This window comes from Tupaia chinensis, unplaced genomic scaffold (genome assembly GCF_000334495.1).
Source record: "Tupaia chinensis unplaced genomic scaffold, TupChi_1.0 Scaffold147351_1, whole genome shotgun sequence".
NCBI lineage: Eukaryota > Metazoa > Chordata > Mammalia > Scandentia > Tupaiidae > Tupaia > Tupaia belangeri.
The window spans coordinates 284,737-307,501 of NW_006207202.1; the positions used below are offsets into that span (position 1 = coordinate 284,737).

General features: G+C 52.4%; 1 protein-coding gene across 1 annotated transcript in view; it reads left to right on the forward strand.

The window, feature by feature from the left end:
• The first annotated feature begins 1,635 nt into the window (after positions 1 to 1,635).
• The window catches only part of CD5 (CD5 molecule), a 26,799-nt gene continuing 5,669 nt past the window's right edge, over positions 1,636 to 22,765 (forward strand). Inside the window, exons 1-5 of the mRNA XM_006169627.3 lie at positions 1,636 to 1,791; positions 14,254 to 14,292; positions 19,582 to 19,884; positions 20,378 to 20,440; positions 20,679 to 21,020. Coding sequence (XP_006169689.1) covers positions 1,734 to 1,791; positions 14,254 to 14,292; positions 19,582 to 19,884; positions 20,378 to 20,440; positions 20,679 to 21,020 — 805 coding nt within the window. The 5' untranslated portion in view covers positions 1,636 to 1,733. The remainder of the gene's footprint in view (positions 1,792 to 14,253; positions 14,293 to 19,581; positions 19,885 to 20,377; positions 20,441 to 20,678; positions 21,021 to 22,765) is intronic.

Consider the following 22,765-nt stretch of genomic DNA (forward strand, 5'->3'; position numbering starts at 1 on the left):
GGGGGCGGAGGAGGCCGAGGAGCGAGTCTGGGAGGCTGCGACCCCGGAGAGAAGGAGGCTCTGGGAGTGCACAGACCCCCTTCACTGGGGTGGGGCAGGCGGGAACCAGGCTTCCAGAAACTCGCAAGCACCGAATTCTTGCCTGTGATGGAGACGCCAAGATCAAATAAAAAGCTAAAAAAAAAAAATTGTTTCTCTGCTTTTGGTAAGGGACTGGAGCTGCTGACAAGGGCTGTGGAGTGAGAAAATTGCGGGTTCCCTTGACCTCCGGGGCGCTAGTATGTGAAAAGGCGTTATGAGCCTCGGTTTCCTCATCTGTCCAAAGGGAAATGGGCCAGGAAGATAAAAGCAGGTGGTGGTGGCTGGAGATGCGTGCTCTGTACACACGCCGCTCGCTTCCCTGCGGCAATCTGTAGACGGAGTGCGGGAGCTGGGCTGGGAAGGGCTCCGTCATAGGAACAGCTTGTGTGACTGATCAACGCAGTCGCTAAGAGAGAGACAATCCAGGGAGTCTCTGGGGAGTCTCTGGAGTGTCAGCGGCGAGAGGAGTCTGCGTCCTCCTGCATCTCTGTACCCCTGGTGCTTGGGACACAGCAGGTGTTTGTGGAATGAATGTGTGAACAAATGAAGGAGAGGCTGGGATTTCCAGAGGCAGGACCAGGAAGGACAGAAGGAAAGGCCAGGCCTAGTCACCCCGGCTGGCTGGCAGTGGCGCTTCTGGAGATGGAAGGAGGCCCCTGCACTGCCCTGTGGAAAGGTGAGCGTGGCTCCCAGCAGATCACAGCTGCTGCAGAAGTCCCCATTCCCTAATCTGAGTTCCTCATTCCTCCTATGGGTTCTTTCCCCAACTAAGCAGGTGTCTCACTGCAAAACCCACCAAGCCTCCACTTGGAAACGGGGTGTGTTCTCAGTTATGAGCGGCCCTATGCACCAGGACGTAAGGGAGGGCGGAGCCCCTCCCCTACCTCAGGCTCCTCCACCCACTCTGCAGAGTCCCAGAGACCCTGCCTCTCCTTTCCCCGGCCATGGGGAGATGGCAGCCCCACTGACAGCAATGTGGACAGGGACCCTCACAAACTCACACTCCGGCTGTGACAGTTCAGTGTTCGTGGAGGAACCCATAGCACACTGTGTTAAAGAACAGCCACAGGGATTCGCCCTGAACTTGCAGTTTCATTCCCCATGATGCAGAAGTGAGGGGGTTCATGGTGGTCTTCCACCAGTCTGCAACAAGAACTGATGCCACAAACCCCGCTCCCACCTCTCATTACTCCAGCACAGCTCAGAGACCTCTCCGTGAGACCCTGCCTCAGAGACTTCTCCCCTGTCCACCCCGCCACCTCCCAGGCCTGCCTTCAGCTGGAGCCAGGCCTCCTCTGTCAGCCCCCCTATCCCTCCCCAAGGCTCCTTCTGTCCCACAGCCCTGTCTCTCTGGGATGCTGTCCCTGTCCTGGCTTAGACATGATCACGCAGCTCTGCCCCAGCCCTGGGCACTGCGGCCAGAAGCTCGCAGAGCCCAGGGCTGCCATTCAAACTGGGGCAGGTGGTTTTGCCAGGAGGAAGTTGACAGTTCAACTTCAAATATGTGTGACGCAGGCCCCGCACTGCCTGCTACCTTGTCCCACCCCTGTCTGCACCCGCCGCCCCACCCCTCCCTCTCTGGGAGCAAGACTCGGGCCAGACACCCTCGCCCTCGGGTGCGGAGCTTGCTGAGGCTGAAGCAGGAGAAAGCCATGCTCATGGGATTGCAGCACCTGCCGCCGGCCACCTGCTACCTGCTGGGGATGCTGGGTGAGTACCCTGCCTGGGCTCTGCCCGGGGACCTGGGCTCCATGGTACAACAAAGAGATCCTGGTTCTTCAGAGCCTGACTCCAGGGCCTGCCGGCCACCACTCCAGAGCACCAAGCAGGTCGGGGCCACCAGGACCACTGTCTGCTCCCCAGGGAGTAATGCGCGGCTCCCACCCAGGCCCCAACCCTGCCTGTCTTGTTATTTAGGACCTTCCAGGCAGGATCCATGCCCAAACCAGACTCTCCACCTAGAAAGCAAGTCTTCCAGCCCCATGTGGGCTCCCCTCTGCGCCCCCACCCCACCCCAGTGAATGCCTAGCCTTCTCTTGGTGACATCCAGGGACCGGAAATGCCATCTCCTGAGGAAGCTCTGACGGTGCTCTGGGCAGAGTAGCTGGGCAGGGTGGGACCACTCTGCGCACAGCTGAGCCCACATCAGAGACACACGGCCTGGTCCCTGGTTCCCCTTATACACCACCCTCGATCAGTCCCGCAGGGACCTCCAGCCAGGTCTGCTCCCACTCCAGGCCCCGAGCCTCCTGTGGGCAGTCACTGACATTGGTCAGTTGGAGGATCCTGGGCAAGCCAGGAGGTGGTGGGCGCTGTGGCCTGGGAAGCCCGGGCCCTGGGTTCAGAGCTGATCCTGTGTGACCTCAGATGGGTTCCCCGCACCTCCCCAGGCCTCAGTTTCCCCATGTTTAAAATGCTAGGGAGGGCGTCTGTGCATGTGTGCCCAAAATCCCAGGAGGAGAAGGGATTGCTGCTTGGCCATCCCTCAGGAGGTGATTTCTCGCTTTCTGTCTCTCTGTCTCTCTACCTCTCTGTCTCCCTATAGCAAAAATCTCTCTTTAAAAAAAAAAAAAAGTAAATGCTGGAGGAGGGGGCAGTGAGGGGCGTGAAAAGGAAGGGATCTGCCTGCTTCCCGAGGGTTTGGAGGGTCTAGCAGGATGCGGAATGTGCTGGACTCCGGGACGGGAACAGGAAGACGGCGGCTTTCCAGTTCAGAGGGAAAGGACTCAGGGACTTGCCTGCCTAAGCAGGGAACCCCAGTCCCCTCCGAGGCTGGCTGTGCAGGTGTGAGTGTGCACAGGAGTGTGTGAGTCTGTGTGAATGCGTGTGTGAGAACCATGTGTGTTTTTGTAGATACGACATGGCCTCCCAATGTAGGCTTACCTTCCCCCACGTCTGTGACAATGGCACACGTGCACACACGTTCTGTGGCTGTTCTTACACGTAGCAGCAAGAGGTACAGAAAGTCTCTGTGCCACGGTCAGAGACCTGGAGACAGTAGGGCCCCGTGACCCTGGGGATTCCTAGCACCAGACCCTTAAACTCCCCGCACTTCTCACTTGTGGCTGCCAAGCCCTCCGGAACTGGAGGTTGGGTCCAGCCCGGTTCCAGCTGGGTACGGGGAGAGGCCCCACCAGGCAGGCCTTCCACCAGTGTCCCATCATGGCCAAGGGTCCAGGAAGGACTGGGCAGGAAGGCATGGAAGCAGCGCCTTCTCCTCAACATGGGGCCCGTCTGGAACCCAGGAGCAGGTGGTCCCAGTGTGTGTATATGTGTGTGTGTGTGTGTGCACGTGTGTGTACGTGTGTGTACATGTGTGTGTATGTGTGTGTAAGTGATACAACCCACAGGAGAGTGGTGGACATTCCCTCTGCCCAGGGGTCATAGTTTACAAAACGCTTTTTTTTTTACGTGAAAGATGGGCTCTCCCCACAGTCCTCCTGCCCCAGCCTCCCGGTGAGCTAGGCCCACGGGCACACGCTGCCATGCCCGATCTGTATAGGGAACTGAATCCAAGTCTCCCAGGCAGCCCCATCACAGCTGCATCCTCCTGTTTGCGCCACCACGGCTGGGCCACAGAACCCTTCCAAGGCCACTTTGTCCTGTAAACGTCACAGCGGCCTGGGAGGTAGGTGTCCATGTTCCCTATTTGGCAGTGGGAAAGCTGAGGCCTAGAAGAGCCCAGTGGCGGCCCCAGGGTGGAGCAGCTGGGAGCAGCGATCTGACTCAAGCCTGCACCCCTGCCCTCATGGAGGCCCCCGTGCCCTTAGCTAAGAGTGAAGACAGCAAAGCCGCTCCCACACAGGAACATGGCGGCAGACACGACCTCTACACGGGCCAGGGCCGGGCCGGGGCCAGGGTCAAGCAGCACAGCCCCTTCGAGTCCGTCCAGGAAGGGCTGCATCCACGCCAGAGCCCTGGGGACACGGCCGCCTCCTAGCTGAAAGGAGGCTGGGGACCTGGGGTGGCGGTGCCAGGCAGGGGCTCCCCACAGCTATGCCCTCTTGTCCCCGACCTGCCTGATACTCACTTGCTACGGGGGGGGCAGGGGCGTCGCTCTGACCAGGGCACAGCCCTCTCTGGCCAGCCACAGGGACTCCAGGAGCCAGTTCCAGAGTGGGAAAGTTCTGGACTCTGCAGTTTGAATCCCCGTCTGCCACTTGCCATCTGGGTGACCTGGGGCTAGTTCCTCCAGCCTCAGTTCCTCCCCCAGAAACTGGGAATGATAACAGTACTTCATAGATCCTCATAAGGGCACGGGAATAGTGCACCTCGAGCATTAGCACCATGCCCGACACAGGGTACAGCAAGTGCCCATAAACATAAACGACGACATTATTGTTATTAGAAAGCACTATTACCGGGGCCAAACAGAAACGACAATATGAGGCAGGACTCCCTGAGGAGGAGAGGCTTGACGCTCGCCCAGCTGTCGCACTCTCTTCACCCCAGTCCCTGGGGGAGTCACCTATCTGTCTATCCATCTATCCCTTCATCATCCAAAATATTTAATGAGCATCTGTGTGATGCGGCTCTGTGCAGAGCGCTGGGGACACGGCAGAGTCCCTGTCCTCGTGGATGTGACCAACAGACAGAGGAGACGGTTAGAGAACACGAGTAACCGAGAGCCTGAAATACGCACAGTTCTGAAATACTGCGATAAGTTTGGCCGAGGACCGGGGTGCACAGTAACGCTGAGCACTGGGCGACTGGGACGGCTCCCTAACGAGGCAGTGTCTTGTCTGAGACCTGAATGATAGAAGGAGCCAGCCTGCAGAGAAGAGAGGGAAGAGGGTCCCAGGCAGAGGGCACAGCAAAGGCAGAGCAATGGGGAAGGACGGGCCCGAGGGGAGCTGGGCACGCACAGCCAGGGGGAGGGGGCTCTAGCCCACTGTCCCGGGCCGCAGAGCTGACGCCCGGGTTGGCCCTGAACACACAGGAGCAGGGCCTAAGCAGACCCCGAGCTCCCCACCTACCTGCAGCACGGAGGCAGGGACCTGAGGGCCACGGGGCTGGCACTGGCTCTCTGGTCACTCAGCCTGGCTCCACCCTCTCAGATGGGTCTTTCCAGCACTGACCAGGGAGAGAATTCAGCTCAACCTGACAAAATTAGCCGAACTGCTCTGTGTGTGTGTATTCGTGTTTGTGCATGCATGTGCTTGTGTGCTCGTGTATGTGTGCACATGTGTGCTATGCGTGCATGTGTGCTCATGTTTGCACACGTTGGGAGGTGGGAGTTCTATCTGGCCACCCAGTAAGTGACCAAAACACTTTGCAGAGCCTCAGCCTGCTCATCTATAAAAATAGGGACTGAGGGCCAGCGGTGATGTGGTGGTTGGGGTCCCTGGATCACAAGTGGCCAACTGTGCCGTTCAAGTCCTGGACCTGGCAGCTCGAGAAATGCACCGGGGGGCGTGCGCGTGTGTATGTGAGTGTGTGCTCAGAATCCCGAGAGAAGGATGAGGAGAAGGAATTGCAGCATGGTCATCCCCTCTGAGGGGGCACTTTCTCACTTTCCCTTTCTCTGCCTGGCAAGCACATGCATCCTATAGCAAATTATAAAAATTTAAAAAAAAAAAAAGTGAGGGAGGCTGGTGGCCATGCCCACTTTAAAAGACAGTCGGAATGATTATATAAGAGTCGTTCAGAGAATAAGTATTTATTGAGCACCTACTTTGTGCAGGCCCCGGCTCTAAGTGCTGGGGACACAGCAGTGAACAATGCCCCTGCCCCGGGGTTGCTGATGTAGGCGTCAGGGTGTGATGGGGAGACCGACAGGAGACCAGCTAAGCTAATGACTGTATGGGCACTGGAAGGCCATGGATGGCGTGGGGATAAACAGACATGGCAGGGGTGGGGGTTGGGGAGCACAGGGGGTGGGGGGAGGTGCCACACTATGGAGGGCTCTGGTGCGTCTCACAGGAAGGTCTTGCTGGAGCAGACCCTTGAAGGAGCAGAGCGAGCTCACGGTGGAGGGCCTGGGAGCACAGGACGCAGGCCAGCGTGGAGGGCGCTGGGTGCTGTGAGTGGCAGAGAGGCCTCCAGGAGGACATAGGCTTTTCCTACCCTGGAGAGACACATAGGGTGGAGGGGAGGAGAGGAGAGCACCTCCCCAGGCCCACAGCCCTGTTGGGAACCTGGACCAGGTGCTTGTGGGAACTCAGTGTTCAGACTGCAGAAGGTCCGGTCACGCAGGCGTCGCGTGCTCGTGGTGGGCATGTTCGCATCTCTGCAGGGGAGCATAGGAACTGGTGCGCTAGAGGGACAGAGGCTGCAGCACCCTCCTGCCAGACGCACCGAGGGGACTTGGATTTGGGCTTCCGAGGGGCAGACGAGGGTTTGTGGCCCTGGCTCCCTTCCTCCGTCACCACCACCATCACCATCACTATCACCCCATCGTGTGCCCTGGGGGCTGGTCTCGCACAGTTCCCACGGGGACGCTAATATTCCTTCTTGCTGGGGGGCATGTCCAGGACAGATGTATTAGGAACAGGACGGGAAACGGGTGGTGGCCGTCAGCGAGGTGACAGGGGTCCTAAGTACCGCCAGAGACTCCCATGGAAGCATCCAGAGCGAGCCTCTCTCTTCCTCTAGCCTCAGTTTCCGCATCTATCCTACAGACAGAGCAGGCACTGGGGTATCCCTGGGGGGACTCCCAGGCGGTGCCGTCAGGCTCCATTTATCCTACAGACAGAGCAGGCACTGGGGGGACTCCCAGGCGGTGCCGTCAGGCTACACAGATGGGCTTTCTGTCCTGACTCCACCAGCAGCTGTGTGACCTTGGCCAAGCACTAGGCCTCTCTGAACCTCAGTTTCCTGGCCTGAAAAGAGGGGAAAGGATGGTCCCTTCTTCACAGGGCTGTGGGCAGGAAGGACCAGCCTCCATGCATGAAAGAATTTGGGGATATATAGGGCTCTGAACAAAAAGGTGGGCTTGTCATTGAGATGGCGGAGACACGGGATGTGGCATGGAACTCGGGCAAGTCCGATTGGACACACCAGGCCATCGGGGCGACACAGGAATCACAAGATACTCAGTGAAGGCCGTTCTGCCCACTGTCCACTGTCCACCCGTCGGCACAGACCCTGGTGAGCAAGATTAGAGACCCGATTGCTGTTCCTTCTGCAGGCTCCGTCCCCCGGGCCCCTCCTGCTTTAAACTCCCCGTGAGCCTTTGTGCGTCTTGCACATAAAAAGGTTCCTAATCATTAAGCCAAGCGCTTCATCCGACGCCCTACCTGCGACCATTCGGCCCTGCGACCACTCGGCCCTTTGTGATCGTTGTTTCCCTGAAGCCCTGACATAGCGACGACTTAGACACAGCTCTGCCAATTACTGTTGTTTCAGAAACGAGGGGCTCCGGCCTTCCAAGTCAGCCAGCACAGAGGATTTGAGGAAGGAAAACCCAGGTCCCTCCCCAAAGGCAGGCCGGCAAACCTCGTTATGGAGAGGTTTAGGCACTGTTAGGGGAGATCTTTGTTTAAGAAGCAAAGAGAGCATCCGTCACTTTCTTTTTCTATGAAACAGAATGAGGGTGGCCCCTTCATACAGGGCTTTGGAGAAGAAATGGGGCCTTCTATGAAATCTCACTAGGGGTCAGCAGAGGGTAGGAGCGCTGTGGCTGTGAATGCCACCAGCCCCTCCCGGAGACCCCTGGTGCACGGGACCCTAGGCAGACCACACGCTGGACTCCATTTCTCAGTGAGCAGGGGCTGCCAAGGCAAATACCAGAGGGTCCAGGCAGGATCTGGGGGGAGTCCAGGCCCTGAAGCCTCTGACCTGGGCTCTGCTGAACACTCACCCCGTGCACCATGCGACCTCACCATCTGCAAAATGGAACTGGTTGTGCGGGTCCACAAACGTTCATGCACAATTCCAGAACCAAAAAGACATTTGTAAATTTCTGGAGAACACATTTGGTGCAAATCCCAACCTCAGTGATCACAAACCTATTTATAATCTTGCTGCATCGCACTCCGTGTGAGACTCACTGCAGACACCACCTTGTGTGTGAGGCCAGGGCTCTCCAGACGAAGGATGAGCTTCCAAGTGCTGGCAAACAGGAGGCATAGCCCAGTGCCCAGCGATCTGTCGTGAGTGTGACGCGGATGTCTTATTGTTATTATTATTATATTATTATTTTGCCAGAAGGCATGTCTACTTGCTGGAGAGGAGGAAAGTAAGAGAAGAAAGAAAGAGAGAGAAGGAAACTGAGAAAGCACCCCACACTCCCCATAAGGAATGGTCACACTGCGATCCCTTCTCCTCCATCTCTCGCCGCTCTCAAGATTTGGGGCATGCACACCCACACACGGGCTCTGCATGTTCCCCAAGCTGCCAGGTCTAGGACTCGAATTGTGCAGTCACCCATGTGGGATCCTGTCACCTCAACCACCATGCCACCAGCTGGCCCAGACGTCCTATTTTTCCAAAAGCATCCGGATCTTGGGATTTGCTTGAAAATCAAAATAAAATGAAAAGGAACTGTCTCAAAGTATGGCTCAAAAATCGTAAGCACCATGGTGGAGCAAATAAAACTCATACATGGCCAGATTCGGCCCATGGCGCACCATACAGAGAGCCAAAGAGAATCATCCCGAACACGGGGACGCGGAGGGGAGGAAAGAGAAGGCAGGGAGGAGAGTACAAATGTCCCAGATCTGCTTTCTGGGATTCGTCAGTGCTCATCTCAACCTCTTCAGGGTCAAAGTGATTAACTCTCAAGCTGGCAAAACGCTGCTCAAGAGAAACTGGATCCCATGTGGCAGTCACAGTCTGAGCCCCCGAGCTGATCTGTCTGAAAAACAGGCACTCGCACAAGTGCCCAAGAGCCAGCGAGCTAGAGGCCTGGAGGAGGGGATCGCAGCATGACCAGTCGCTGTAGGGGGTGACGGCCCCCTCTCTCTCATTCTCATTCTCACATGTGGGCACATTCTAGCATGAATAAAGGGGGGAAGAATTGTAGAATTCTCACATCTCTACACAAGCAGAGATGGAGAGACCAGGGCTTGGAGAAAGCAATGGAGCCTTCTGATTTGCTATCACTTTTTCAGCCATGAACTTTGCCTGGGCTTACCCAGTCTGAGCCTTAAATTGTGAGGGCTCCCAGAGAAAGAGGGGGCCTTTGGAGAATGCTTGAGCCCTGGCTGCTCAAGTTTAGCAGTGGGGATCAGATAAGGAAAGGGCATAGTGCACCCATGTGTCTTATCCCTCATGGCCTAGAAGATCTCAGGTTTGAGATCTGGTAGCAGCAAAGCCCCAGGTCTCAGGCTGCAGGGGTTCCAGAAAGGACAGAAGAGAAGTAACTTGTAGCCTAGAGGGGTCAGAGGGAACCTGAGCCCTCTGTAGGGTTGAGAAGGAGCACGTTGCCTGACCCCTGTGAGAAGCAGAAAAAAGAATGTAAATAGCTCGTGGATGATCAAAACCTGATCGTGTCCCTGGACAAGCAGAAGCAATAAACACCCAGGGGGTCTCCAGGTCAGCCAAGCTCTCACCGTCCACCGCAGCCCTCTCTCTGCCAGCCACAGAGATACAGCGGGAACTAGAGGTTGCAGCTCACAGAGGTCGGAGCAAGAAGAAGGCAGAGATTGTGAAGTCTACCTTCCCCACTTCACAGATGAAGACACAGAGCGGGCTGGCGAGTTCACGGCTAAGTCTTCCCACCGCCTGATTTACCGACTGAGCAGAATCACAAGTGCGTTCCTTTTGACCGCGATGGCACACTAGGAATGTTGCAAGAATTGGCCAAACACAGGGCAGGCCATCACAGGCTTCTCTCCAAGGGTACAGGAAGCCATTTCATCCAGCAGGCTAAAGAAAAGTCCCAGGCCAGTGGCATGGTGGTTAAGGCAGCCAGATCCCACATGACTGACTATGCGGTTCTAGTCCTGGACCTGGCTACTCGAAAAATAAGCTGGGTGCATGTGTGCGTGTGTTCAAAATCCCAAGGAGAATGAATGATAAGGGATTGTGGAGTGGCCATCCCTCCTGGAAAATACTTTCTCACTTTCTCTCTTTTTCTCTCTGGCAAGTGTACGCACTCTATGAAAAATTTTAAAAAAATAGAAATAATAAAATAATTTTAAAAATAGAAAGAAATGAAAAAGAAAGAAAGAAAAACACCCAGCACTCACCAGCTGTCTGAGCAAGTTATTTAGCTTCTCTCAGCACCCTCATCTATAAAACTGAGACCAAAATAATAGTGCCTACTTCATAGCATGGTGGTCAGGATTGCGAGTTAATGTACAAAAAGCCCTGGAGGTACCCGCAGATGGTGTAATGTTACATCGCTGGACTCACATAGTCAACCACAGTTCAAGTCCTGAGCCAGTGGCTTATAACTCACACTAGGCGCATGTGTGTGCACGCCTAAAAAAATCCCAACAGAAGAATAGGGGAGAAGGGGATTGCAGTGTGGCCAAACTCCCAGAGAGAGATTTTTCTATTTCTGTCTCTGTCTCTCTCTGGTGGGCACATGCACACTATAGCAAAAATCTCTCTAAAAATAATAAATAAAATAAAAAGATCTGGAATGCCACTATCAGGTGGCATAGTGGGTAAGGCACTAGACTCCCATGTGGCCGACTGTGGTTTAAGTCCCCAACCCAGGGGCTTGAAATTCATGCCAGGCACAAGTGTGTGCATGCCCAAAGTCCAGAGAGAAGGATGGAGGAGAAGGGCTTGCAGCATGGCCATCAGCCCCTGGGGTGGGGAGGATTTTTTGCTTTCTGTCTCTCTGTCTCTCAGGCCTATTAATACGTGCCCTATAACAAAATCCCTAAAAAAAAAAAATTAAAATTAAAGAAAAAAGGTCTGGGGACCAGCAGTTAGCATAATGGCTATGTCGCTGAACCCCCATGTAGACGACTGCAGTTCAAGTCCCGGACCCGGTGGCTTAGACTCACGCTGGGTGCGTGTGTGTGCGTGCCCAAGATCCCGAGAGAGCAGAATGGAAGAGAAGGGATTGCAGCGTGGCCATCCCCCTGGAGGGTGATTTCTCGCTTTCTATCTCTCTGTCTCTCTCTCTGTCTTTCTGGCGAGCGCATGCGCCCTGTAGCAAAAACCTCTCCTAAATAAATAAATAAATAAATAAATAAATAAATAAATAAATAAGAGGTCTGAAAGAGTGACAACTTGACCAGTGTAGACGGTGGCAATGGTGCTGACAATGGTGATGGTGACGGAGGAGAAGCAAAGACACCCTGTTCCTCTGAGGACCAGGCAGGCCCTCCGAGGGAGGTGATGCTGTCAATTGATGCTGTCAATTGACTTGTCGAAAGTGGTGTCAGGCCCAGTCCCTGCACCCAGAGGCGTCAGGGTCTGGCTGATCAAGTACAGGGTCAGGGTCAAGGTCGTGTTCATCTCTGTGTCTCCAAACTCAGCATCTAGGAGGGACAGCTGGTGGCTGAGAGCGGAGGGCATGGCCTTTAGAGACAGACTTGGGGCTGGAATCCAGGTCCCACCACTTGCTAGCCGTTGGGCACTTGGCCTCTCCTGATCGTGCGCACACTTGACTCACATAGTGGGGCTGTGGAACGACTGACGATACCTGCAAGGATCCCGCTGAGTGCTCTGCAGAGGTGCTAGCCAATTAGCTGCTGCATTAATAATGAATGATGACTCTGATGACTTTGGGATTCTCAAGTTTCCAAGTGGGAAAGGGCAGTGATAAGCCTGTGGTCTGACTCTCTGTGCTTCCTGGACAGGGTGTCCTCCCTCCCGGCCACATCCGCCCAGGCCCAGGCCCAGGCCACTCCACAGGCCAGGCACATGAGCTCTGAGCACTGCACACAGGCCAGGGAGTCCCTGGGCTAGGTACTTTGCACAAATGATTTCAGCTCATCCTCACATCCTACACCATGTGTTGTGAGGTAGGGATCACAACCAGCTAGAAAGCTGGACCCATTTTCATCCCCCAGCTATAGATGAGGAAACTGAAGTTCAGAGGGACTGAGAGACTTGCCCCCAGGTCCCACAGTCAGGACACGGCAGAGCTGAAAGTTTTCAGTTTACCAAAACTCAACCTGCATCATGCAGGACGAAGGTCAGATCTCTGGGTCCCCTCTCCCCACCAGCGCCACTTCAAGCTGCCTCGTGGTTCAGCCAAAGGAATGACTCTGTAAAGATGGACTGCCCTGCTCCCAATACAGTGACGGTTCCAGAGGGAGGTGGGAGTGAGAGGTTGGACTGAGAGGTCAGGGTGAGAAGTAAGGGCAGGGCAAAAGCCCTCCTGCTTCCTCTCTCCACCATGTCCTCCTGAGACTGCCGGCCTGCTACACTAGGCCAGATGATTGACAGCTGGATGATCCCTTTCTACCTGGGCCAGAGCTCTGGCCACTGCTTCCAGCCCCATTCTTCCTATCCATGAGAAGGACCTCTCTCTTCTCAGGCCCACAGCTTCCAGGTCCTCTGTGACGGGATCTCGCGAGATTAGGGAACCTTCTCCCAGGGCCACGATGACTTCAACACAAGAAGTCTCAGTTAAGGAGAGGACAAGCTGGTGGGGCACCTCTCCTTAAAATCCTATCACCATGAGAATACTCAGGCAATCATAGGTTCTTTAAAACACCCCCGTTTTTAACACCCAGTGACAATTTCACACAAGCAATTTAAACACAGCCGTTGACTATATTAAAGCAGGCTTCCTGGCCCAGTGTTGTCCCCAGCTGCCAACGCAGAAAGAAGTCCAAGAGACAGAGAGATGGAAATCAGAGTCCCTGCTCTGAAACTGAGGTGCTGGGCAGTGGCAAACGCGCAGGGTGGGCTCCTAGGTCCACAAGCTTCCTACCTGACCCTGTCTCCACCCAGATGAAATCGCCCCAGACACAGGCTCGCTGGCCGGCTGCTGCTCTGCAGAGAGCCCCACGTGGGACAGGCTTCTCTGCCCCTACTCCCGGGTTAGGCAGGGCTGGGAAGAGGCGGAGCACATGGGGAAGGGCAATCCCCTGCAGACCGCAGCCAGTGGGGCCGTGGTCTTGTCTCCCTGCTGGTACTGCCTTGGGCTAGTCCCTCTGTCTCTTTGAGCTTTGGTCTACCTCTGGAAACGGAGCTGTTGAATTGCCATTGTTCTTATCCTGCCTTGGGAATCCTAGAAGTAGCAAACCTGTCTTAGTTTCCCTTTCTGGCTCATTATTTGGTTCTCTAAAACGTTGGAGTTGAAATTATTTGAATGGGGACCAGTAGTTGACTTAATGGCTACGTCACTGAACTCCCATGTAGTCGAAAGTGGTTCGAGTCCCGGACAAGGTGGCCTAACTCACGCCGGATGTGTGTGCGTGTGTGCCCAAGGTCCCAAGAGAAGAATGAAGAAGGGATTGTGGCGTGGCCATCCCCCCTGGGGGGATGATTCCTCACTTTCTGTCTCTGTGTCTCTCTCTGTCTTTCTGGCGAGTGCACGCGCCCTATAGCAAAAACCTCTCAAAAAAAGAAAAAGAAAGAAAAAAGAAACTCTTTGAAAGCCACACACAGCACGTTTTTACACTGCAATCCCCAATATACAAAAAGTGAACCCTATCGGGACCACCAGATGGCATAATAATTACGTCACTGAACTCCCACATAGTCAACCAGGGTTTGAGTTCCAGACTCTGACTTAAAACTTATGCTGGGCGCATGTGCATGCAAGATCCAAGATCCCAAGAGGAGAATGGAGGAGAAGGGATTGCAGCATGGCCACCCTTCCTGGGGGGTTATTTCTCACTTTCTGTCTCTGTCTCTCTCTCTGGCAAGCACATGTGCCCTAGAGCAAAAAATCTCTCTTAAAAAAAAAGTGACCCGGACCTCACAACAGCTGGGGTAGTCTAACTTTATTCTATTATTTAAAAAACTGATGGTTTCTTTACTATAAAGGGATCGTCTGAGGGCAATGGAGGGGAGGGGTAATAAAACTGGTGATGGGGGCCACACACCTATTTGTGCTAACATGCAGAATTGTGCACTGAAGAAAAATCAATTTCACCATAGGTTTTTGTTTTATTTATTTTTAAACCAATGGTTGCAGCCCACTCCATTGATTTCACAATTGCTAGGGATCATGAAACTCCCTGCCCCTTTACCTCATGATGGTGGAGAATGGGGAGGCAGGAAGGGCCGTGGTTCAAGCAGGGGGTGCGTGTGAGCTGGGGAGAGGAGCAGGGAATTTCACTTCCTGACCCTCCTCTCTTCTTTCTGCAGTCACTGCCTGCCTCGGATGGTCCAGCTGGGATGAGCCAGGTAAGGAAGTCACAGGGAGGGAGGCCTGGGGCAGGGGAGAGCTGGGCTGTGGTTCCATCAGGTTATGGGGGACCTGACGTTTAAGAAGCCATTGCCCCTGCCAGACGGAACCCCACCCTCCACAGAGAGAGTGAACTCCACCATACACACAAACACACAGGGACAGACACGTGCACAATTAAGATGCTCATATGAGGGGCCAGCAGGTGGCGTGGTGGTTAAGATGCTGGACACTCCCACATGTCCAACTGCGGCTTGAGTCCTGGACCTGGCAGCTTGCTTTCTCACTTTCCCTCTCTCTCTGTCTCTTTCTGGTGAATTAAAATAATAATAATAATAATAAAATCAATTAAATAATTCTTTTTAAAAAGTTTAAAAAGATGCCCAGTTGCAGGTGAACATCCTTGACGGGCCATACAGCACCACATAAATGCTAGTTCTCCTGATAATAATGATTATGACCCGCTCACTGCACATAGAAAACACAGTAGCCCATTAATGCACCTTGCAAAGGCCTGTTTCCTACCCAGTCCTGCCAGATGCTCCACGGTCAAAGGCATCTGCAGCTGATGCTGTGTCAGATTGCAAAGGGTGCTGAATGTCCTGCGTGAAGGTTGAACTTGAATCCTAGAGGCCATGGTTCCCATACAGGGTTCCGTGGAACATGTCTGACAAGGGGTGGGCAACATCACATCTCCCATGGGGGCTGACAGTGTGCACCTGCCTAGGAAATGCTCTGAGAAGTCCTGCAGGAAAGAAACACGCCAAGCTAGTTTGAACTCGGCAGCTCCCACACTCATTTCACCACAGATGTGTCTTTACCGTATGGGCTAGGACATCACATGGAATGTATTCTGGGAAAATGAGTCCATTAAGTCACCATGCAGTCAGAGGGGCCCACAAGGCCTTGGTAAGTCCTCGGCCTGGGCCTAGATCCTGCACTGACATCCTAGCCCTGAGTTCAAGCAAGCTGCATGACCTCTGTGAGCCCCAATTTCCTCCCCCGTGACATGGAGAGAAAAGCTCTTCCCTGGTGAGGTCTTGATGAGTCAGCTTGCCGGGCTGAAGCCTGCAAGGCATCCCTCCAGCGTTAGGTGTTGAGGCCAGCTCACTTCACCTCTAGCCCACGGACCTTGGCAAGCCCCAGCCCTGTGCCTAGCACCAGAGTCTCCTCATCTGTGAGGTGAAAACAGCAGACCCCCCCAAACAGGAATCCTCCACTTTAGATGGACTCAGAAATGCCTTTCACATTTTAAAAAAATATATTGAATAAAAATACATTCATCTGGCTTAAAAATTTTTTAATATAAAAATATCCAATTTGGGGGCCAGCAGATGGTGTAGCTGGACTCCCACATGACTGACTGTGGTTCGAGTCCTGGGCCCAGTGGCTTGAAAATTATGGTAGGCATGTGTACATGCATGCCTAAGATCCCGGGAGGAGAGTGGAGAAGGAATTGCGGCATGGTCATCCCCCCTGGGAGGTAATTTCTCACTTTCCTTCTCACTATCTATGTCTCTCTGATCAGTACCCGAGCGCCCAATTTGGGGGGGGGGGAAGACTTTAAAAAAAAAAAGATCACATTTTACACATTTTATTTTTATTATTTTTTTAATTCCCAGAAGGCGTATGTGTACTATCAGAGTAACAGAGAAACACAGAGAGGGAGAAAGCACCCCCTAATGGCGTGTCGTCATGCCACAATCCATTCTCCTGGTGTGTCTTTCAAGCTATCAGGGTTGAGATTCAGACCGTGAGCAGCCATATGACAATGGCGTCAGCCCTTAAAAATATAAAAGATCTATAGTACAGAGTCTCACTTCTTTTTTTTTAATTTATGTATTTATTTTAATATTTTGTTTTTAATTCATTAATTTCCATTCATTCCCTAAGCATTGCCACAGCATACAAAATGTGACTTCCCATCCAGAATATGCTGCATAGTAGCTTAATCATACATGTTATCATCAATAATTTTCCATTTCTAAATTTCTTAAATAATCTAACTGCTTTCAATAGTAAGCTCTGCTGACATGTACATATCTGTGAATACATGTCTGGCTTTAGGCATGAAACTCTGAGTAGAATGAATATACTACAAGGTAGCACCTAGCTGATGCTATATAGTTTATTATAGTCATTTATTATGTATTTTTTACTATATTTTTTAATTTCAAGGAAAGCAGATTTAGCTTTAATAAATCAAAGAAATGCTAAGGAAATATGCTTAAAATTGAAAGCCAGGAAACAGGTTGGGATTCTGTTCACATAATAGGTACATGAACTTATCGGCAGCTCAAGACAAGACAAAAATCCTTTATTAAAACCGGAAAACAAAGACTAGAAGAAAATCAGCAATGTTTTACTCAAAAGTCATAAAACTCTATTTCACCAGTTCAGTCTTATCTACTTAATCTATCTTCTATTGTGGTTCAATTATCCCATTTAAATTTTGGGATATAATATTCAACTCCAGACTGGTCCCCATGATTAAATCGGCCATTTTCTTCATTCTTGAACTCTTATTTCTGTGTGACTGTATTTAATTTTCCTGGTATAGAACTCCCTGAAGAACTTCTTAGAGATCTGGTCTGGTGTTGTAAATTCTTTCAGGTTTTTTTTTTTTTTTTTTAGATAACTTTATTTATTACTTTTTTTTTTTCAATTTGATCAGATAGAGACAGAGAGAGAGAGAGAGAGGGAAAGTGAGAGAGCAAGCCGCCAGGTCCAGGATTTGAACCGTGGTTGACCATGTGGGAATCCAGCACCTTTATCCACCACACCACCTACTGGTCCCTCAGGTTTTGTTTATCTGAGAACATTCTTGTCTTTTCTCCCCATGAAGGATAATCATACTGAGTATAGTATTCTTGGTTGCAATTGCTTTTCCCTTAACACTTTGAATATATTTTCCCATTCTTTCCTCACTCGCATTGTTTCAGATGAAAGAAGTGCTGTCAGCCTGATGGGATACCCTTTGTAGGTCACCAGACGTTTCTCTCTAGGTTCGGAAAGTTTTCTTCCAGGGTTTCATGGAACAGATTGTCAATGCCTTTATGGGTCTCTTCCCCTTCTGGAATACCAATTATCCGGATGTTTGGATGTTTGATGGTACTTAGTATTTCTCGTATAGTATTCTCATATTTTGGGGGGCAGTTTTCTCAGTCTTCGTGGTGGATTTTTCTAAGCCAGCAATTCTATCTTCTACATCTGAGATTTGATTTTCAGTATGATCTAGTCTGCTTTTAATACTTTCAAGGGAGGTTTGGACTTCCTGTATTATAGTCTTCATGTCTAACAGGTCCATTTGATTCTTCTTTACGGTGTCAATTTCCTGTTTTAGATCTTACAAGAATTTCCTCACCTCCTGAGCTCGTCAGCTCCTTTCCCCTGCCTCTTTGGCAGTTCATTGTCTCTCTTCTCTTTAATCTCTGTGAGCTTTGTCACCATGAAAATTCTAAATTCCTTATCTGACATTTCCATGAATTTCATCATACCGTCTGAGGACAAAGAGGAGTTATTATTTTTCCTTGGAGGAGAGGTATTTTCTTGTTTTTCTATATTTCTTGTGACCCTGCAGTGATTTCTAGTCATCTCTGATAGATGGTGCATTTCTTCTAATTCTTCAAGTTCAATCTGAGTGTTCGGAGGCGTGCTGGAGGAGGTGATCTACAATCTCTCTTGCATTCCATTCTCACTCTTTGTGCATTAGAATCAGTGGGGATAGAGGAATATTCTGACCTAGAAATAAGCGAGGAAGAAGTCTCACCATAAAATCTTCATTGGAAGTCTCTGAAGGCAATATTTCACAGCTGAAGTTCAGGATCCATGTCCAGAGTCTCACTTCCATCTCTGTGCCACATCTGTCCAGTGTCACCCCACCTCACCACCCCAGGTAGTGACCATGTCTACTGCATATCCTTCCAGAAGCTCTTTATGCAAACACACATGCACATTCACCCCCCCCGGAAGCTTTGTAAAATCATACAGGCCACATATCTACCATAACCCAGCAACTCCACTCCTAGTATCTACCCAGAGAAAAGGAGACGTGTGTTCACACAAAGACCTGTGCACGAATGTCCATAGTAGCTATATCCACAGGAGCCAGAACCCAGAAACTACCCGAAGACTGAACGAGAAAACCAACGGTGGCATAACATACCACGAAACGCTATTCAGCAAAAGAACGGAATGAACCACTGATATACGCAACAACACAAATACATCTCGAATACGTGCTGAGAGAAAGACGGCAACTCCCCCAAACACACACACACACACACACACACACACACACACACACACACACACACACACACACACACACACACACACACACACACACACACACACACACACACACACACACACACACACACACACACACACACACACACACACACACACACACACACACACACACACACACACGTGATTCTGTTTATGTAACATTGGAGAAGGCGAAACTAATCTCTAGTGACAGAAAGCAGACCAGTGGTTGCCTGAGGCTGGGAAATTCACTGTACAGGGGCGTAAGGGAACTACCTTCTGGCAATAGAAATGTTTCATATCTAGATTATGTTACATGCATGTATACGTTTGTCAAATTCCATTACACAGTACCCTTTCAATGAGTGTATGTCACTGGATGTAAATGGTACTTCAATAAAATTGACTTTAAAAGTGAAAAAAGGAGAGGCCTAGCTTGTGTGGTGCAGCTGGTGGTGTACTGGATTGTGAAAGACACATGCCAATCACAGTTTGAGTCCCTGGCTCTGTCAGCCTGAAATGCACCAGGTCCACACACAAGCCCAGGACCCTGGTGCGCTGGAGGACTGCAGGAAGGGGATTGTGACATAATGGCCCTGTGGACGGTGCTTCTTTCTCTCTCTTTCACACTCTATCATGAATTTAAATAAATAAAATTAAAACACACGTACACATATCATATCCTACCTCAAACCTATAGGGCCCAAAGTCCCAGGACTAGAGCAATTCTGGACAGAGAGCCCTGAGAATACCTGGCCCACTGCTCCAAGATCCCCTCTGGCTCTGAGATCTGGAGGCCCACCTTCGGGACTGCCTGGGTCAAGAACACCCTAACCTGAGTTTCCGGAAAGTTCCTTCAGTGCCCCGGAAGAGCCAAATAAGAAGCAAGGCAGGCAGCCAGTGGGGAAGGAGGCAGCCTGGCTGGGCACAGGGCACAGGGAGGGAGGAGGCAGTGAGGAGCCCCAGTGGATGGTCCTTCCCAGCCTGAGCACCCCCCACGTCTCTTTGACCCCCAGGTTTCCAGGGGAGGCTCACCAACTCCAATTCGCGATGCCAGGGCCAGCTGGAGGTCTACTACAAGGACTTGTGGAGTACGGTATGCAGCCAGAGCTGGGGCCAGAGCCCGGCTGTCTGGAGAGACGCCAGCCTGCCCTCCAAGGTCTGCCACCAGCTGCTCTGTGGGGAGGCTCTGCTCCTCGCCCCCATCTCTTCCTTCAACAAACCCCGGAAACAGATCATCTGCTCTGGACATGTGGGGTCCTTCTCCAATTGCAGCTATAGCAGGATGAACTGCCACCCTCTGAGCCTGATCTGCTTGGGTGAGTAAGCAGTCGCCCACGTGGGCACACTGGTTTGGATGGCAGCCCCAGGAGGCTTCCCAGGGTCTGTGGTCCATGCCCAGAGCAGGCCAGTGGAAGAGGAAGGGGGTCCCCACTTTATAACTACCTTACCTCAACTACAACACTGGTGGGGGGGCTGGTGGGGGAGCACTGAGTGGGTGCTGGTACCTCTCTGGTAGAACGGAAATGGTTGAGGACCTGGTTCTGCCAGTAGCTAACTTCGGTGTCCGCTCTGAGCCTCCATTCCCCCATCCGTAAAGTGAGGTGGAACTGCCCACCTGCAAGAGTCTTACAGACAACATGTGGGTCAAGCGGGTTTACTCTGGCAAGCGGGACTTGGGTGACAAGCTTTGGGTTTTTCTCAGCACGCTGGCTATCCCCAGCCCTCCCTCCACCTCCATTCTTCCCTCCTCCCCTCTCCTTCCTCCCTCCCAGAGTCACTCACCCCTCCCTCACCAGTGTCTCCTTGCAGAGCCCCCAACGACAACACCTCCACCCACGAGTCCCCCACCCACGACCACTCCAGAGCCCACAGGTAAGAGGATTCTGACCCCGGGGGCTGGGGGGTCAGATTCAGCAAATACAAGCTCAGGATGCTTGGCTATATTTGAATCTCAGCTCACCTTGGCAATGTTCAGTATAAACGTGTCCTAGGCAATATTAGGGGCCTCACACTGCCCAAGGCCAACCGCCAGTAGTCGGCGTTCACCTGTGTGCTTGCCAGATGACATCAGAGCTCAGGCCTGGCTCCTCTCTGGTCTCTCCTCTCCCAGCTCCTCCCAGGGTGCAGCTGGTGGCTGGGCCTGGGCACCTGCAGTGTGCCGGCGTGGTGGAGTTCTACAGCGGCGGCCTGGGTGGTACCATCAGCGATGACACCAAGAATGGGGACCACAGCCTAGAGAACCTCATCTGTGCAGCCGTCCAGTGTGGCTCCTTCTTGGAGCATCTGCCAGAGGCCGAGGCAGTCGGGACACAAGGCCCAGGAGATCCCCAGGAGCCCAGGCCCTTGCCGATCCTGTGGAGGGTCCAGAATGCAAGCTGTACCTCCCTGGGGCAGTGCTTCCAGAAGATCCAGCCACAGGAAGGCAGCCGCGCTCTTGCCCTCGTCTGCTCAGGTGAGTGAGGCCCGGCGCACCCCAGATGGTCACATTCCTGGAACCCCCTGCATGCAGCACAGGGTATGAGGCATGATGGGAAGTAGAAAGCAGGGGCCTCTAAGAGGTAGGGCAGCGTGATGGCACACTAGCACTCGGTGCTCAGAATCTGCAAAGTGACACCAACTAAGCCCAAAGGCCACCTGGGGAAGGGGACAGCAGCACTGCCAGGAGGCAGGTTCTCTGCCAAGGTTTGCTGGAGCAAAGAAGAGAAAGCTTTGTGAGTGAGAACCGTGGCTTGGGCCAAACCCGGCAAGAGGGAGGTTTATAAATCCTGAGAGATGGGATGGGGCTCTGCTGGGAGTTGGGAGGTCGCTAAGGCCTAGGAGCCAGAGCACACCGGGGAAAGAGAGAAACCAGAGCGGCCCCCCCAGTGAGGTTCTCTGCAGAGGGTCCTGAGCCAGGGGGCAAAATGAAGAGAGTAACCTTGCTGGGGGTGCTGAGGGAGGGAGGGAGTGAGGCAGATGAAACTGTGAGACCTCAGAGGGCAGAACCAGGATCAGTGGAGAAAACTCAGGGGAAGAGACCGCAGTTCAAAATAAGGAAGAATAATCATAGCGTGCCCAGAGGGTGGTGGTTTCCACTGCCGGGAGTGCTCGGGGATGCAGGCCATCTTGACTGAGGGCTCACTTTGCGCCAGAGGCCATCCCAGGGCATTCTTTAATTTTCACAATGCCCTTAGTAGAAGGGGCTTTTATCACCCCTATTCTACAGATGAGGAAGTCAAAGCTCAGAGAGGTTAAATTTCTTGCCCAGGGCCCCAGCAGATAACATAACAGGAGTCACTGGATTCCCACATAGGCAACCACAGTTCAAGTTCAGACCCAGTGGCTCAAAACTCACGCCAGGTGCATGTACATGCGTACCCAAGATCCCTAGAGGAGACTGGAGGAGAAGAGATTGCGGTGTGGCCATCCCCCCGGGGGTGATTTCCTCTTTCTGTGTCTCTCTGGTGAGAGCACATGCCCTATAGTAAAAATCTCTCCAAAAAAAAAAAACATTCTTTCCCAGTACCATAGAGCACTAGCTGGGATCTTCACTGCAGAGCCTGTTGTCTAGCCTCGGCTACTCAAGGCGTGGCCCTGTACCAGCTGCACCAGGTCTCAGTTGGGGGCCGGCTAGAAATGCAGACTTGGGCCCCACCCCAGACCTACTGAATCTCGGCCAGGTGCCCAGCGATAGCCGGGATCACTCAGCTATCCTGCAAGCAGGGCTGCCCCCAGCCCTTTGGGTACCTGGTGTAAATAAGTAAAACTCCAGGCAAGGAGCCCCAAGGGTCTCTGGGCCTGATGAGAGGAGAGCAGACTGGCTCCCAGCTCCTCTTGCCTCTCAGCGAGGAGCCCCATGAGGGCTACAACCTGAAAAACCATACCCCATCCTTTGAAGCTTCTTCTAAGCAGATTTACTAGGACTGTGAAGGTTGGCGTTGCCATGGCAATTGACCGAAGCTGGTGAGATCATCATCCACTGTGAACTGAACATGCGCAGAGCCTCAGCTATGAACGCCCCGGCCCACCCTGATAAGCAAGAACGAATATGAGTCTCTGTTAACCCCAGGACTCAGGGCCTGGGTAGCAGGATTCCTGGGCTTTATCTCACCTGTAGACTGCCAGGAGTCAGAGCATGAAGTCTTTTCCACCCCTGGGCCTTAGCTTCCTTTTTTTTTTTTTTTTTTAAGAATTTTTTTTTTTTTTTTTAAATTTATT